The sequence below is a fragment of the Dreissena polymorpha genome, chromosome 3 (genome assembly GCF_020536995.1).
Source record: "Dreissena polymorpha isolate Duluth1 chromosome 3, UMN_Dpol_1.0, whole genome shotgun sequence".
Lineage (NCBI taxonomy): Eukaryota > Metazoa > Mollusca > Bivalvia > Myida > Dreissenidae > Dreissena > Dreissena polymorpha.
In genome coordinates this window covers 3,062,656-3,081,982 of record NC_068357.1, presented here as the reverse complement: position 1 = coordinate 3,081,982, position 19,327 = coordinate 3,062,656, and the positions used below count along the sequence as shown (strand labels likewise).

General features: G+C 34.8%; 1 protein-coding gene across 2 annotated transcripts; it reads left to right on the top strand.

Annotated features, from left to right (window-relative positions):
• Positions 1 to 1,990: 1,990 nt before the first annotated feature.
• Positions 1,991 to 7,578, top strand: LOC127872774 (uncharacterized). 2 transcript variants are annotated; one of them, XR_008045779.1, is made up of 2 exons: positions 1,991 to 2,105; positions 5,108 to 7,578. XR_008045779.1 is itself a non-coding variant. In XM_052416161.1 (2 exons), exons 1-2 carry the CDS (start codon positions 2,511 to 2,513, stop codon positions 5,248 to 5,250), a joined length of 792 nt encoding a protein of 263 aa, XP_052272121.1. In that variant the 5' UTR covers positions 2,129 to 2,510; the 3' UTR covers positions 5,251 to 7,578. The 2 variants fall into 2 exon arrangements, 1 of the variants encoding a protein (XP_052272121.1); XM_052416161.1 differs by lacking the exon at positions 1,991 to 2,105 and adding an exon at positions 2,129 to 3,159.
• The last annotated feature ends 11,749 nt before the right edge of the window (positions 7,579 to 19,327 follow it).

Here is a 19,327-nt window from a genome sequence, read left to right as displayed (position 1 = left end):
TCATAGGTTGTAATTCAACCAACCAGCAACAAGCACGTATAGAACACTGACCAATGGGATTCATAACTGAGTTTCACGGGGCAAATGTTAGAGGGAAATAGTTAGTTTGTTAGCATTTAGAACTGGTGGTGAACGGATCGAGAAAGATACAATCATAGAAACCAACATTAATAGAGAGGGACGGACTTGTCCCATTCGCGACACGAGAAAATGGTAGTTAATGCAAATCTCGTCATCTTGGCAATACGCGCATGACGAGATATTGAATGATAGGCTACACACCAGTAATTTAAGGGTACGGAACATTGTTATAACTATGTGTCGTCCATGAACTATGAACGATTATGTGACAATCCACATTTAAAAATGACTGCAATAACACAATACTTTAAGACCAAATGATTGGCGAGATTATTTCTCTTGTTTACTATGTGATAATTACGCACCGTCAATTGTTTTAGACGAAAAGGCAATAGATCCTGCGTTTAATGCAATCCACCTTAATACACAATTTGTTTTATAAGAAGTTGAAGATGCCATTAGAAAATTAACGAATGGTAAAAGTTTCGGTATAGACGTCATTCCCTCAGAATATTAAAAATTGACAAATACAATGTTTACAATTTTCAAGGGTGTAATTTATAACCGATTGTACGAATGGGCAGAAACCAACAATACAACTGATGGAAACTGTTTAAAGACGCTAAGGAGATGATGTTAACCGAGGCAACTACAGTATTAATAGGTGAACAGATTAGACGACAGGTCTGCAGCATCTACGAAAATAAAAGTAGAAAACGCTCAACTTGTACCTACGTGTTCTACTGCTTTGGAACACAGAACGCTACAGCGAATGTCTATATTGTCAAATCTTATTGATTAGAAGCATCATAGAATTTTTGTATCAGTGCACAATAACAGGTGCAACTGTCACCTAAACTGTCAATGTAATTTCCTAGAAAGTTATACGAACTTCTTGCATTGGGAGAGAATGTTATGAAGCTGAATAGTGATAAAAACAAAACAGGTACTTTGTTTCAAAATACAATATATTGTACGTTATAACATAGTGTAGGCTTTTTATACAACGGCTTCCAGTCAATTTACACTCATAATGAAGGAATTTTGATTTTAAGCGTATGCCTTCCAGAACCGTAGCCACAGGCGCCGCGGCATCAAACATTTGAGTAGTAGCTAACACTAGTCATAGCTTTAGTAAATAATGGGAGGTCTCTGTTGTGGTCGCGATAAAATGGCCAATGACTCTAATGTGTACCCAATAAATTTCATCTAGATAGCGCTGAAAGACTTACCAAGATGCATCCTCGAGTCCGTTGCCTAAGTGACACCAGTACTTGGTGTCTTAGAGAACGCTTGCGTAGTGGGGACAGAGAACAATGTGCCTAGCAACGAATGAAAACATCATGTTATGTGTTCTGAGACCAAAATTCAAAGAATTTTTTATATTGTTATCCATTTTATATTGATTGATGTTTAGTTTTTAATAAATAATAAATGAGAAGCAACAGAAGTTTGGTCAAGTCCATTTCAATGAAACAATAAAAGACAAATAACGTAGAATCAACAAAAAAACATTTTAAAACAAAAAAAAAATCGTTGAATTGATATCCTCCGCAAATATCGAAATTGTGTGACGGACGGACAGACGGACGGACGGACGGAATGACGGACGTACGGACAATTCCGATTCTATATTCCTGCGCCCTTGACGATGGCGTATTTAACTATATTTAACTTTTAATGTTACATAAGTACTCAAAATCAACCAATATATCGCAAATGATTTCGTAAAATAATGTTAACCCATACACAAATCAGTGTTCCTTTTAGCAATAGCAAAAATTTAACGCAAGATGTGGTATGGTAAGATTAAACGAGATACAAAATGCGGTGTTTAAGACAATCTCTAGTACGGCTCTACGTAATCTCTAGTTACATGTACGCTAGAACATAGAACGACAACTCTGCAGGGAGATTGATCGCGAGGTAGTAAAGAGTTATTCGATATTTTACTACCGAAGTGGGCGTTGTGAGAAAATGTATCACGAACAAGAAAAGAGAAATATCGCCTTTTTCGTGCAAAGGTTTTAATCTGGAAATAGTATTGTTTTATTTATTTTATTTATTTAATATAATTTAAAATTCGTGCAATCTTTTAATTCTATGTGTGTTTTTAATTTTGAATATTTATGAAAATTGTGGTTTCAAAAGCGAAAGTAGACAATTTAACAAACTTATTTTAAAATGGCAACGGGAACTACGTTTAACTCCAATCAAGACAAAGCAAGCGATTTCGATAACAAATGTGATGCAACGTCATTATGCAAACCCTGTGTAAGAAATAAATCTTCTAATGCAGCCACGGTTTTCTGCAAAGACTGCAAAGAGCTGTTTTGCGACCAATGCAGTCGTCTAAACACGATATTCAAAGCAGGCAAACATGATATTATCAGTGTTGCTGACATGGATTCAGTCCGCGGCAATTTGACATGAAAGGTATGGACGTTTGTCAAGAACACGGTCAAAAGATCAAGTTTTTCTGTCGAGACCATTCCAAACTTTGTTTTAGTACCCGTGCCTTTAAACACCGGAAATGTGAGCATGTAGATGAAATTGCAAAATTGTCTGAACAAATACGTTCAGAGCTTTATTCGCTGAAGGAATCATTGCAAAAAATAAAATCGGATGCTGAATATATTATTACGGAGTGTAAGAAGTCAGAGAATGACTTGAATGAGTCGATTGAAAACATGTCTGTAGAGGAAGATGAAATGAAAACCCGATTCGATACATTTTTTGAAAATGCTAAGAACAAGATGTTAACTGAGGCGAATTCAGTAAAGTGTGAAGAGGTGAACAGATTAGATGCCAGGTCTACAGCATCTTCGAAAATTAAGGCAAAGATAGCTCAACTTGTACCTACGTGTTCTACTGTTTTGGAACACGGAACGCTACAGCAAATGTTTATATTGTCAAACCTTATTGATGAGAAGCATCATAGAATGAACGGATGTATCCGTGCACAACAACAGATGCAACGGACACCAAAACTGTCGATGCCATTTCCTAAAGAGTTATACGAACTTCTTGCATTGGTAGAAAATGTTATGAAGCTGAATAGCGTGCAAAACAAAACAGGTACTTTATTTCAAAACACAATAAAACGTTATAACATACTGTAGGCTTTTTATACAACGGCTTTCATTTCATTTATATTATTGAACACGTATTAATTTACTCATTTCTAAACTCTCCTAGACAAATGTCGATTTTGAGCGTATGCCTTACAGAACCGTAGCCACAGGCGCCGCGGCATCAAACATTTAAGAAGTAGCTAACACTAGCCATAGCTTTACTAAATAATGGGAGTTTTATGTTGTGGCCTCGATAAATGGCCAATGACTCTAATCAATGACGTCACGCAGCACTTAATAAAAGGTATACCCTATTAATTTCATCTAGTTTGCACTGAAAGACTTATCAAGATGCACCTTCGTGACGGTGTCCGTTGCCTAGGTGACACCAGTACTTGTTGTCTTATAGATCACTCCCGTAATGGGGACCTAGCATCATATTCCCAGAAACGAATCAAAACTTAATGTTATGTATTCTGAGACCAAAATTCAAAAGATGCTATAACAGTCCAGTTTTATATTGTTTGATGTTTAGTTTTTAATAAATCATAAACGGGAATCAAAATATTTTTGTCAAGTCCATTTCAATTAAACAATTAAATATAAAAGATGAATACACAATATCCATTTCAAAACAAATCAAATTCGTTTAATTGATATACACCGCAAACTTAATTTTTTCGTGACAAACAGATGCAAACACGGACGGAATAACGAACGGGCGGACGAAATGACGGACAACGCAAATTCTATATCCCAGGCGCCTTTGACACGGAAAATTAAACTATATTTATTATTTAACTATTAAGTGTTTTTCGGGTAATTATAATTAACGAGTTAAATTAAAATACAAAAACACTGGGAACTTGCTAAAAGGTTGTTTACAAACCTGTATGCAATCCGAACACATTTCGTCGATTTTCCGTTTGTTAAAGTGCTTCTTGAATCAAAACATTATTTATCCGCCATCACTGCTGAAAAGTCTATATTTTAGCAAACAGTTGATAGTTCAAACAGTTTCAACATTCAGCATAATATTCTCTTCCATACAAGTCTGCACAAAATTCTTCAATGCTATTGTACTTAAAGTTCACTAGATGGTACAGTAGATATTTTTTATAAACAAAATGACACATTTTCAGTCGTCTACGAGATTCTGCAACAAGAACACGTCATTATTAATGTACACAGTATTATGAACATATCCACACGCTCAGTCTAAACAGAAAATAATTACAGGAGCCTTTATCATGTCAGACTTTTTGTTGACACAATTTCATTTCTGTCGTTACATCTTTATACTGTGGAAGCAAAATTTCAATACCTTTAATTGGTAGCAAATAAATTGTACATACATTTTGTTAACTAATTGCATGTGTTCAAAATAATGAGTTTTTTGTTACAGCGCATCGTTTATTGCAAACTTGTTGAGATTATCTTCCTTTGATTATATGTGCAGGCATTCCAAAAAAATTGATACGTTACAGGAAGTCGATATTACCAGATTCCATGTGTCTGCTACTACCTATTGCTTATTTATTCCATTTGTTTTTGGAATTCGGTTTGTAATGTTTAATAATGTTTTACATAAAGAACCAATAATGCTTTTACACCCGTGGAAGTGAAAACAGGCGAAATTTGTCCTCTGTCATTGCAATGACGAGTATTTGTTGATCATTTGAAAGTATTTTATCCCAATATTAAGGGTGAATAGTTGAATAAAGCATCCGCGGAGCCACTGTGCTTAATTAATTACCACATATTTTCTTATCTACTAGTTTAAACCCATTTGTATGTACGCAATACCAATACCATTCTTACACAATTCTGACTGTCCATACCTCTACTGCTAATTGAACAACTATTGTATCTAATTGTACAACTATTGTATCTTTTAACTGATCTAGTCTTTATTCCTACTTCTATCACTAATGATATACACGTATTTTCAGACCAGGAAATTTCAGACTGCCTATCATCCCTTTCTAGGCCAGTAACCCTAGAGCTGCTCGTGTCCGCGGATCTACCAAAGGCTGGAGATGACAAGGATTACCCTTTTCTCACTGGACTGGACTTCCTGCCGGACGGAAGATAAGTAGCCGTGGACAACAATAATGAGTAATGTATCATATTTAATGAGCTGCTGCAGAGACAAGGATCACCGTACACAAACGAGTCGCCTCCTCGTAGCGTGTGTGCGTGCGAGAATGGACTCGCTGTGGCAGTAAATAACAAGACCTTGTATCTCCTTTCTGTAAATTCTGATAATATTATAAGTCTGACCAGTGAAATCAGTACATCCTCATTGTTTTACTCTATTTGCCACAAGACGCCATCAGTCATATTTGTGAGTACGTTGGATTATCCACGTCCTGCTAAAATGATAACAATGGACGGTGTTGAGTCAGACTTCGATCGTGTTGACTTCCCAAAGAAGACGTGCAAAATCGATGAGAGCATGTGCACATGTGTCCAGGCCAATAACACGCTGGTACTGACTGACAGACACGCACACACAGTGTACATGTACGATACCGTAAAGGGAACCTCAAGAGCAGTCACTGATGGGAATATCCAGGAGCCACGATATGCATGTGTGGGGCCTGGTGACACGGTGATGGTTTCCTGTGGGAAGAAGACCTCCATCGTGCACTTAAGCGTTACTGGTGAAAACCTCGGCACCTACGTAGTGAATATGAAGTTCCAGTACTCAGTGACTATGAGTAAGGATGGTACCAAACTGGCCGTGTCAAACAGCGCTGCAGGCATGAAGAAATTTCAGTTGTATAAAATATCATGCACTTGATGTGCTGGATTTAAACCCATGCTCTAGACATGTAGCTCATTTTAATGTGTAATGAAATACTCGTTTAACATATGATACTAATTTTGAAAGTGTCAATCGACATTGTTCTTAAGTATTTGTAAATCATGTATCTCTATATAATTAAAGTATTTGTATTATAGAGTTGACATATTGTAACTGATGTATTCACTAATGCAATTTATATGTACTCAATGTACATTGAATACGTTTTTCGGCGTAAGCTGTATTAAGCCAGCTTTTCACCCTGACTTGACCTTTGTAAGTGTCCAATAATATTCAAAGAAAATTTCCCGCGGCTAGGTACGAATGAATACACTTCATTTATTCCATTGGCTGATTTGAGTATAACACCAGAACATTGGAAACATATCCGCGTCTTTGTAACACTGTTTTACTGCATGAAACAATTTTATCTCTAATGAAAAGGCTCAATAGATAGAACAGTTTTACAATCAATTTTCGACATAAATACAGTTTGTGCGTTCACCTTTTATTTTCAGAGAATTACCAGCGCAAAAGCGTTTATACTAAAGGCTATATTCTCATATTTAGTACTTACTTGCATTGCATTTCAACCCGCGATGTTTCGGGTCAATTCGCGGCCAGTGTGTGAAAGTCAGAGTTTATATACAGTTCATCACCGGAGTTCGCAGAAGGGGTTGCGATCTTTTCATTGAAGGAAAAAATTGGAATCTATGCTATTTTTGTCTGATGGAGTAAATAGTTCGTTTAGTCGCTTTGTCGATCAATATTTTAGGCACAGCTGTTGCCTTGGTCGTGTACAGTTGGCGTAAACAAGCCGTCGTTTCAGCAGCAGAATTGTTACCTAACTTTAATGCATCGCATTCCAATCCGCAAGGTATCAAGGTCAGTTTGCGGTCAGTTGCAGAAATCTTTATATAAACGCCGTCTCGTAAACTTTGTGCACTTGAAGTCTGTTTTGATCAGAAAGATACTAAATAAAGATATTCGGCGATATTATTGTGGTATGTCAATAATCGATTTTTAATATGTTTTCAACATTTGCATGATAAGGACCAATTTTGATAAAGTTAATTAGAAATATTTATCCATTTAGACCAGTTTTAAGCATGAGCACAATAATTCACTATACTATAATTATGCAATTAAATAAGATTCGAGTATTGCCGGCTGACCTATATGCACTCGTTTATTTTCGTGTTTCTTGTGTTTTTCTATTCTGTAAATATAGATATCTGAGTAATAATATCACATAAAGCAAAATAAGCCTCGAAATCTGGCGCAACACCTCGTAATTGATTTGCTTGTGATGTAGCTAAGAACTGCGCAGAAAAAAGGCATCCGCTACTTTTTATCTCATAGAGATAACTTTTGGTCGTTCATAAACATCGACCACAATCAACGCCGTATATCTTTTTTTAAAGATATTTCTTGTTAACAATACTTCATAAATAAAAATGGCAGTCCAAGAGACTTGCATATTACCTCGGAGATTTTGTTGTCCTTGACACATTGTTGGAAAGTTAGACTTAACTTCAAAGTTGTTAGCTACACTTCAGTAGAAAATAACAGTTGTTTATTTATCAATTCACAAATATACTGTTCCGTAGGTTTTATTGCTTGTTTGTTTTTGTAATTGGTTGTTAACTGGTATGTATATAATCTAATATATCTAATGTATATAATAACAAGAGCACCACATAGCGGGTGCCACCGCTCAGGTGAATAAATGAAAGCTTGTCAGAAGAATTTAAGATGTTTAATTTATTTTTATTTTTTTAGAGGCAACAGTGACCTTGACCTAGTGACCTTAAAATGGGTGTGGCGTGTAAAACTCATCAAGGTGCAGCTACATATGAAGTTCCAAAATTGTAGGTGGGAGCACTTTGATTTTAGAGCCAATGTTAAGGTTTAAGTACGACGCCGGACGGCGGAAGACGCGCTGGCTATGACAATACCTCGGGTTTTCACCGAAAACAGCTGAGCTGATACTATATAATCTATGCTTATATAATTAGCATTATCATCCAAATGTATGTTTATCCATATGTATTTGTTATATACTAAATTGTTGTCAATATATATTTATCAGAGCTAACTAGAGCTTTGTCACAGACGTGACGTATGCCCCCATGTGCCGCATTGACACCGACTATTATGCATGCTGTCTGCACAAAACAAGAGAATCTAATTTATGAAGATTTTTAATAATTAGACCATTATCATTTATAGCCATTTTGATCTTTGAACTCTCGAATTCTGTCGCATTACACGCCCTCTAATGACTGTGAACAAAATGAATGTACAGAGGTATTTTTAAATCTCACCATGAATGACATAGTTATGGCCCGGACAAGCTCATTTATGCCATTTTTGACTTTTGAACTCCAAGTATGACCTTTACCTTGGATATATCGATGTAATTCATTCGCATGACACATCGTCCAATGATTATGAACAAATGTACCGAGTAATTTTAAAATCTCACAATGAATTACATAGTCATGGCCCGGACAAGATCATTATGGCCATTTTTGATCTTTAAACTCACAGTGTGACATTGACGTTGCAGATATCTACGTAATTCTTTTGCATCACACACCGTCCAATAATGGTAAACAAATGTGCCAAAATGATTTTAAAATCTCACAATAAACGAAATAGTTATGGCCTGGAAAAGCTCATTTATGGCCATTTTTTGGCCTTTGAACTCAAAGAGTGACCTTGACCTTGGAGAAATCGAAGTTATTCTTTCGCGCGACACACCCTCCAATGATGGTGAACAAATGTGCCAGATGATTTTAAAATCTCACAATGAACGACATAGTTATGGCCCGGACAAGCTCATTTATGGCCATGTTTGACGTTTGAACTCAAAATGTGACATTGACCTTGGAGATAAGGACGTTATTCTTTCGCGCAACACACCGTCCGATGATGGTTAACAAATGTGCCAAATGATTTTAAAATCTGATAATGAACGACATAGTTATGGCCCGGATAAGCTCACTTATGGCCATTTTTGACCTTTGAACTTAAAGTGTGACCTTGACCTTGAAGATATCGACGTAATTCTTTCGCGCGACACACCGTCCAATGATGGTTAACAAATGCGCCAAATGATTTAAAATCTCACAATGAATGACATAGTTATGGCCCGAACAAGCCTATTGATGGCCATTTTTTATCTTTGAACTCAAAGTGTGACCTTGACCTTAGAGATATCGACGTGATTCTTTCGCGCGACACACCGTCCAATGATTGTGAACAAATTTGCCAAATGCTTTTAAAATCTCACCATAAATTACAAAGCTATCGCCCGGACATGCATTTGACCTTTGAACTCCAAGTGTGACCTTGACCTTGGAGATATCGACGTACTTTTTTCACAAGACACACCGTCCCATGATGGTGAACAAATGTACTAAGTCATTTTAAAATCTAACGATAAATGACATAGTTATGGTCCGGACAAACTTTCGCTTTAAAAATCACTAAGTGACCCCGTGACCTAGTTTTTGACCCGACATGACCCATATTCAAACTTTGCCTAGACATCATCTAGATACATATTGTGACCAAGTTTGGTGAAGATCGGATGAAAATTCGGGACAGACCGACAAAGTGACTCCTATATAGCCCCCATTACCAATGGTAATGGGTATATAAAAATGTATCTTTATAAATATGTGAAACAGACTTATCTGATTGTAAAATGTGCTGCCATATTTAACACTAAACTCCAAAAAATCAAATTGTATTTAAGTTTACCATCCAGAATTATTAACAGCATAATAGCTGATTGTCACCCTGTCATATACATACTTTGTAAAAAAAAGCGATTATTTTGTGTTTCAGACCACTGTAATGTATTATGGTTGATAGTATGCACACTACTTATTACTGTATTATCACTTACTTTTCACATGACCTTTTGGTATGTCCATTATAATATGGTTAAGACTGACGATGTATTATGTACAATTCATAATAAATATCTATTCTGTTTACTGATAATTCAAGTGAACCTAAAATTCGATCCAAAATTATCATAGATAAAAATAGATAATAGTATTGTGCTGTACAATATATTTGACTAACGGAATTTGGACAATACAATTGCTGTATTCCATTCACAGACAAGCAATACCTGGAGATTAAACAAGTTGAGTATGTGCTAAGTACTTGGCAGAAAGTTGTGTTGCCCACACAGGATACAATAGTATGCAGAATACATAAAAACAATAAATATCAAAATATATTATGCTATTAATACAGCACACATTATACAACAAACATCTTTAACATTTACATTTTAAAAAGCAAAGCCGATATTGATATCCAACCAGAACAATATTGCATGCAAATAATTGATGATAAGTAATTCTATAAAATTTGGAATACAAAAAGAAGAAAAGATTAACATTTTCGATATGAAAGACAGGTATGCATGGAACGGAACGAAAGATTGTTGCTTTAATTTTAATATTGCTAATCCTATGTATATATTGAGTATTGTTTATATTAATATAGATTATATGTATACAAATTAAACACTAACATTTCAAAATAAGCCAAAGGATTTCGAAGTAATCTTTATATTCAATTATCTATATTAATCCAATCAATTCTGTCAAAAAGGAATATTTTCACCGTACACACACTTCACGGTGCCGTAAAATTCTGTAACAAACAATTCAACCATTATAGTTCACTGACAGCATGAACATGCGCAGTCAACATATGTGTTTATTTGAAATAAATAACTACGAAAAATGTTTTTCATATTGCTTCACAGTATTGCATTCACTGGTACAGTTTTAGTATCATCATTGATTGTTGTCAAATCTTGGTCAATTAGAGTTTAAAACTAGGTCACTGGGTTAAATATTAGAACAATCTAACCATTGTGGTAGTAACATTTATTGTTAAGTCTTGAATATTCTTGGCCACTTTGTTTATCTTGACAATAAATAGGCCAAGTTTTAATCTGTGTCTCGGTCATTGGATGGCATCTAAGAAAAAGCTTGTAACCTTGCTACAAGCAATTTATTACTAATTCTTCATGAATGGTTGTCATAATGCTTATTTTGACTATATCTTGGCTAAGTTTCAATCTGGGTCATGGAGGGTCAAAAACGGGGTCACTGTGTCAAATCTTATAAAAAAACAAGACTTGCGTTTGTGAAACACAATGCTCCCTACTGGGCTTTGAAGCCGCAGGGCAGCTTTTTTAGAGAAAAAATGGTCCGGAACGGATTTCACACTTCATCTGTAGGTCATGTAGGTAAACTCACGCACCAAATATCAACTCAATATCTAAAATCATTGCGTACAAAACATAGGCAACACGGTGATTATAGAGAAAATTCCTAAGGCCCATAGATTTGAAAAAAATCAATGGCCCGAACAAATTTCCCATTTATCTGAAGGTCATGTAGATAGACTCACATACAAAAAATCAGCTGAAATATCTGAAAGTGTAATGTAAAACACTCTGAAAAACGTAATGCTGAAAGGTTAGTCCAACTGCTATATGCCACTCAGCAAACAACATTTATGAATAATTCTTAATGAAATTTGATCAAATTATTTAACTTGAATTATCTAGGACGCATTTAAATCTTAAGTGTTTCTTGTCTAACTTCATTATTTATAGCACATTATAAATAACTTGAATAAAATGAGCAACGTGTAGATGGAGAGTGCCATGCGTTAGAACTGTGCCTGTAGTTTAATTGTCAAAGTAACACTGAGCTGGCAAATTGGAAATTTGACCCTAAAACATACTTATTTATCATGTAATTTACAATAACTTATATAATAACTGTGTGGAGAGGATATGCATGGGCGACACCTGTGTCTTAAGAACAAAGATCACAAAAGGAGGTCAATCTTCAAGTATTGTCAGGACATGTATTGTCTGTTATTTTACATTCTTATTTATCTTGTACGTTAAAAACCTCACTAATGATCATTCATACTTGAACATTGACCTCCTTTTGTGATTTTGATTTAAAATTTAACATGTTATCATTTGAGTACACCCTGCGCAAGCTCACAATAAAAAAATATCCATGACGATCGGACAGTTCAGCAAGTGGGGTGTGTATGGCTTCATCTTTTTTCACGTGGCAATGGTGAAATGCAATTTAATTCTAACATTATTTAACAAAATAAATTAAAAAGCAATATTTTTGTATGAATATTCAGGAGCGAAACTGCACAATTAGGATGCTGCAGGCCAGTCAAATGTTAAGAGCTTAAAAAAAACGAAAAAATGTAGTCAATTATTAAATGTACAAATTGTATTCAAAATTTTACTCAAAACTGAGTTATTTAAGTTTGAAAAGTGTGTAAGAAAAGTCTCCAAGATATATCAAGAGTCCTAGGCTTATTGAGACATTCTTAGAGCCCATTATCGGGTAAGAACTAGTACTTGTTGTCTTTGGAAAGGTTATGAAAAGATGACTTGTCAATTTAAACATGGGCTTTGTCATATCCAAACGAGCAGTCCCCTACTAGGATTTTGTTGTCAGACTAAGAACAAGATATTGATATACAGCACACTATCCACAGACAGAGTTATATCAGCCTTTTTTGAGTAATTTTTAGTCATGGCAGGATTCTGATTTAATTACCAGTTATTTCTGTAACCATAGCAATCACATTTTAACTAAAACATTTTTTAATCTGATGTAAATTTCGGAAATTATGTGCAGATTGCACATATGGCGCTCTTTCAACATACTGAATTTCATCTACCAAGTTATGTTTATGTTGTTACAGGATCCAGTTTTTTTTAGTAATTTCTGTAATCTTAGCAACCACATTATTTGTCTTACGTAATAACTTTAAAAATGCGTATATTCCACATATGACCTAAGTTTCATTAACGCCTAGATTAAGCTTTTTTATTTAAGGAAAAGCACCAAAAATTTGTCTGATGAAAACAAAGAAATAAAATTGTTTTCCAAAAAGATTTTGTCATGATAATGTATACAATAAAATCCAACAAAAATCATAAGCAATACACGGTATCTTACATATTTTGGAGATATGTTACATTAAGTTCAATACTATATAATAACCTGGCATAATATAGTTCATAGTAGGAAAAACAACAAAGAATAAAGTTCTCTTTATTATATACCTGTTTAATGCTTTTAACAAAATACAGGTTGTATCAATAGTTGAAATAAAAAATCCCGTATTACGCTACTCGCTGTTTCCAATTCCGTATTACCATACTAGCCGGACTACTTCGACCCATTTTATGACGTCACATTACACGCACCGAAAATTGAAATATTTTATATTACGAAATATATTACGTAGTACATCGTGTGACGTCGTTTCTGTGACAAAACACAATAGTTTTATCTAAACTCTGTAAGGACATGTCGGACGTGGTGTTTTTTAACAGTAAACTATGTGTTAAAAACGTATTTTGGAGTGTGTGTTTATCATGCATAAATGTATATTTCGATAGGAATACAATAAAATAGTGTGGTTTAAACTAAGTTTCGATAAAGACATGGAAGATATAAGTGGAAGTGCATATCGTTTAAACATTTTTGTTATAAACATCGGATAAAAGTTGTCAACTTAATTGTTATAAAAATTGGATTAACGATGGCATTACGGTAAGCGTGTCGGAAACCTGTTTTCACGGTTCGAATGTTTACACATTAATTTACATAAACTGTATTCATACGCGTCTTAAATAAACTATGACGTACCGTTTTAGTCATTGTTTTGTCAGTTTTGTTAAAGTAAAAAATACATTTGTTAACTGTTTTCGTTAGTTGTTGTATATAATAAAAGGAATATTACGCTAGTCAATTGTCCCAAGAGTTTGTATCACTCTCGTGGCTTGTGCTATTTCGCATCACACTCGAGGCTCCGCCTCTCGTGTGATTCGTCATCACACAAGCCACTCGAGTGATACAAACTCTTGGAACAATTGACTAGCGTAATATTCCGTATGTATTACCTTTTCTGTGTTTCCAGGCATAAATATAAACTCTCGGCTCAAAAGCTTCTCCAGCAAACTGCAATGAAACTTTAATTAACCTGAAATGCAAACAATTCTTGAGTATCAGATACAAACTAGAGAGATACACCTGTTGAAAAGAATGGTGCTTTTAAGATGCGCATTTATGTCCCTTAAAAGTAGTATGAACACAAAATTAGTCATATTTAAGATAAAGTTCAAAACCTTTTTCAAAACTAATACAGCCTTTTTATCCCCACGCTTTTGTTTAGGTCTCCATCTTTTGTCCGTCCGTTCGGCCACAATCCTCTTACACTATTAGCACTAGAACCTTACACACATGGTAGCAATGAGCATATGTGCGACGGTGTACTTTTTGGAATTATATATGCATATATCCACCACGTAAGGATACTACATAAAAAATTTCATCATATTTGGAGCTTGCGTTTTAGAGAAATTGCATGGGGACATATCATTCATATAAAAAAATCACTTTTATAAGTGGCAAAGCCGGTTATAACACAAACATTTCACCATCAGCCCATAACAGTTTAGTTTATATGTGTCTGAGGTGAGTGTAATAAGAATTTTCTCTTTTATTTAATCTTCTTTACTTGATGTTTGTCCATCCTTCCATTGGTAAAATGCCTTGTTTCCGTGCAAGATCTCACACATTAATGATTTGAACTTGATTTAACATTAGATGCAGCATCCTTTTAGGTTTGACATTTGCCAATTGTCAGGTTGTTACACTCAAATGATAATTCAGAGAGTTATTGACTTTTGAATAATAATTCATTTCCAGACGAGTTCGGCTACAATAAGCATTCGAATATGAAGAAACGCCATACATGCAGAAAACTTGGAGGACGTGGACCCATTATAAGGTCATTCCCCTCCATTTTTTGAACGTTATTGTTCTTTAAAAAATAATACCAGATATTAATCAAATATAGAATGAGAACAATTCACCAATAGGACGGAGCCAATGATGACCCCAGGGTCAAGATTTGAGCAAATTTGTTCGAACACCACTCTACAATTTTACACAGAAAATATTAAAACCTTGACCATCATGGTTTCATGAAAACAGTTTGAGTTATTTACTTTTTAAAAACGTCTATTCAATTTTGTGACCCCTGGTCGTGGCCAGTTTCGACCCCTGAATATAATTTCAACAACTTGGTAGAGGACCACAATAAAATGTTTCATTCCAAAAACCACAACTCTTGACCATGCTGTTTCAGAGAAAAATAGTTTTACTGGTTTTCACTATATAGATATAAGAAAAACATTTAACCAACAGGGCAGGGCAAATTTTGATTTCAAGGTCATTATTCAAACAAAGAGGATTACCACGCGAAGTTACACACCAAATGTAATACCACTGAACCGTGCAGTTTCATTTTATAAGATTTAAAAAGTTATGTACAATAAGTCGATATAAATCATGTGACCCTAGGGATTGTCCAGTTTTAACATCAGGACCACTTAACAATGATAATCAACAAATATTAAAGACCTGACCCATTGGGTTTTCTTAATCAGATTTTTGAAATTTTAAACATGGTTTTGTTGACATTGAAGTGGTGACATTGATTTTGAACCAGATTGACTTACTCATGCCTTCGGAATATCGTCCGAATAGCCTTGACATTGTGAACAAGTTTGTTAAAAACCCTTTAATTTGAAAAGGATATATGAACCAGACACGAAAATAGAGGCTTAAATGTTTTACCATGACCTTCAGCAGACGTGACTTATTCAAGGCCGTGTGCACAAATTCTCGATGCATTACACCTTTGAGGCAAAATTCATAAAATCATTCAAAAGGTGTATATGAGATATGGAGTAGACAAAAATAGCTGCTCAAAAGTATAACCTTGAAGACAATGACCTTGAGCCAGCATGACTGACTTTCGGGATCTGCACATTGCCTGGATTTCGTGAACATTTAAGACATGTTTCATGAAAATTGATGGACAATTATGTGATATATCCATTGCAACAGATAGTCACTGGTTGACAGGCATTTTTTTAATGCCACCTACCGCTTTGCAGCAGGGAAAACAAACAAAACACGTGCATATTTAAAAAAATAACTTTGTAATGGTGATGCGCAATAAGACGTCAAAGTCAAAGGTGTACGCTTGATATCGGAACAAAAAACAGTTTTTTATTCAAAAATAAACAACGAATATGCAAAATCACAAGTCACAAGTTTATTTCATCAGAATGTGAACTTTAATGCAAATAATGACTAAATAATTAAATGAAATATTTAAAAAAAAAGAACGGATGATCATATCATTCGATATTAAAGAGATATATGGATAGAACAGACAGTCACTTTTTGCTTTAATACGAATAATGCTAATCCTCTGTTAAGATTGAGTTACTGATACACACTCTTATATGTATAATATGTAAGTCATTTTAAGTCTTCTAAATCTGAAAAATTTATAAAAGTGTTTCAATTACAAATATTATACTATAAGCAAAACTGTACCGATGATATACGAAGAAGCGGAAAACTCAACGTCAGCAGCACAGACCTTCAGTTCCGGTAGCCCTATACAAGTAAGGAGATATCGAGAAGAAACTCTGAACCACAGATGGACAACGCACTAAAGTGTTTATGGCGTTTGCGTATCAAACATTTCTGTGTACTTGTATACCGAAAGTCAGTAAACGCTAATCGACCCTATGCATTTATTACTGAAAAAAGGGTTCGACAATATCTTTGCTCAAAGTGTTTCCATCGCATCTTGATTGTGTAACGTCGCGGTCGAGGTAGAAAGACAAGGTTTGAAGATAAAAAAGTGCAATGCGAGATTATGGTATATTATTTATGCGATCTTGTTTCTTAATCTTGAAACCTGGCATCGTGAATTTGCTCATTCAAATTGGTTTTGGTGTTCTAGATAGTCTTGCTATGCAGCTCGAAGTGTGGCACAGCGAGTGGAAATAACGGAACACCATAGTTATTGCTCATCTTAGGCAAAGACCTATAGATAACACCGATTGGAAACTCTCGTCTTCGCGATAGCGATATGCGATAATATCTAACGGCGGACGCGGGTCACGTGACATCGATTTTTGGAGATGCCGGTGTACCTGTAGATTCTTCCCTGTTCCAGCTACAGTCGGCCATTTTGTTTTAAAGCAATCAATTATGGGCAAAGTCGGTCGCCGCAAACAGACATATTGATTTTTTTGTGTAAATAAAAATAAGTTTTTATTTTCTTTGTTGATAATGCTTCACGTTTTGGTAGTAATTATTCTTATGTATTATTAATTTATCGAAATTTGAAAGAGAACAATGGATTTGTTCATTTTCGATAATTTTTTAAAAATTGAAAGGCCCAAGCGATTTTTTTCAAAAACTTCTTCATTTTTCATCACAGATTGATTAAGTAAGATGGTTATGCTAGGTGAGATGTTAATCTAGGTATGATTTATAAAAAGTATACGAAAATAAGGATTTTTAAGGATTTTGCCTTTGTACAATTTTATACTGTTATTTCATTCAATCATTTTCACACCAGTGGCCAAAGTGGTTTGTTTCTTTTTTTTTTTAAACTTTTCTATTTCTCATCCCAAATCGTTGAAGTATGATTTTTATGCTAGGAGAGATGTTAATCTAAGTATAAATTACAAAAACGTAGAAGAAAATGTTCAATTTAAAGGATTTTGCCTTATACAATGTTGGTACAATTTTAAGCTCTTTTCCTCTGTTGTACACGATTGCTGTCAAACGTGTTTTTGTTCTTTTTGATAAACTTTTTCATTTTTCATTCCAAATAGATAAAGTCAGATTTTTATGCTTGGTGATATGTTTATCTAGGTTTGAATTAAACAAACTGGAGGAAAATGTTCATTTTAAAGGATTTTGGCCTTGTACAAAGTTGTTACAATTTTTTGCTCTTATACCCTATTGTACACACCTGTCGTCAAACGTGCTTTGGTTCATTGTGAAAACCTTTGTCATTTTTCATACAAACATAACATCTCATTCAGTTCGCTAATTGATCCGACAATTAACACGCGTGTGAAATCTTTATTTTTCTTTTCGCGAAATCCTAGTCCATGACACTTAGAGCTTTTATTGATTACCAATAGAAAAAAAACTTGGTTACAAACAAAACTTTTATAACCTATAACTCATGAATAGATCTAAATAAAAAATAGAGAATTAAAAAATTGAAAAAATCCACAGAATCAATATTGAAATAAGACTAACTGAAACCGTTTCTGGATCGAACGATCATAGCATTAATTATACTGTAATGTTGTTTTTATCAGAGACCAAGATCGATGTGTCCACATATATCTATCCGTTTTGAAATAATATTATTTTATTAAGGTTTTAAATGTTTGAATCAAAAATGTATACAAGAAAATTTTATCAGCAAAGGCCTTTCAAATAAATTATTCAACGGCATTCTCGTCGCGATTTGGAAATTTTTATAGCGCTATTACTTCAACGATCGCGGCATTATAAATTCTTATTTTAAGTTAATAGAATCGAGATGTTGTAAAAGCATAATTACTCATGTTTCTATGAAACTTTATTTTATAAAAATCGGATCTTTATTGACCAAGTTACAGCCGCCTTTTTATAGCGCGTAACATTTTCGCATAACTTTGCTCGATAATCGTAGCCGTTGATACTGGACACGTCGCTATCTTATCGCAATCGTGATACATCGGCTATCTCCGGACTCCTCCGATTGATTTATGGAATAAATCGTCTGCTGATCAAAAGTGTTCTTATCAGTTTCTCGACCACGTGACCCCGCCGCGAGATAGCCCGATAAGGCGCGAAGTTTCCAATCTGTGTCTTTGTCTTAGGCTACAAATAGGTTGTGATGACATTCCGTTATTATCAGTCAGTAGTACCGGTGTTTAAGTCAATATTTCGTACGACTATTAAAATGAACGTATACATGCGACAACTCTGCAGGGAGATCGCGAGTTACTACGGAGTTATTCGATTTTACTACTGAAGAAGCAACCTCCGCGCAGAGATTTGACGGGAACCAGCAAAGCTGAATCAAATTGTAGGTTACAATATACTAAATAAACGTTTTATGTAGTGCTGTACTCTCTAAAAAATATCATAGTTGATTCGAAGGCATGTTGTACAATTTAAACTATTGTTCTGGCTTTATCTTTTGGAGAAAGTAGTAGGTCATGAATATGTGCTCACTACTAAATCCCTGAAATGTGATAAACTTAGAGACTTAAGTAAAACATTGCCAATCGTAACACTTCGTCCACCTCCGGATGCTCCGTAAAGAGTAGAGCTTCCTTATGCAATAAAAAGCCGGTTGGATCCAGAGTGTTATGCAATAAAAAGCC

Excerpts from the sequence above, each read along its gene's own strand:
- LOC127872774 (XM_052416161.1), top strand. The coding sequence starts at position 2,511 with ATGAAAGGTATGGACGTTTGTCAAGAACACGGTCAAAAGATCAAGTTT. Across the intron at positions 3,160-5,107 it reads TAGCGTGCAAAACAAAACAG|ACCAGGAAATTTCAGACTGC; the intron begins GTACTTTATTTC and ends ACGTATTTTCAG.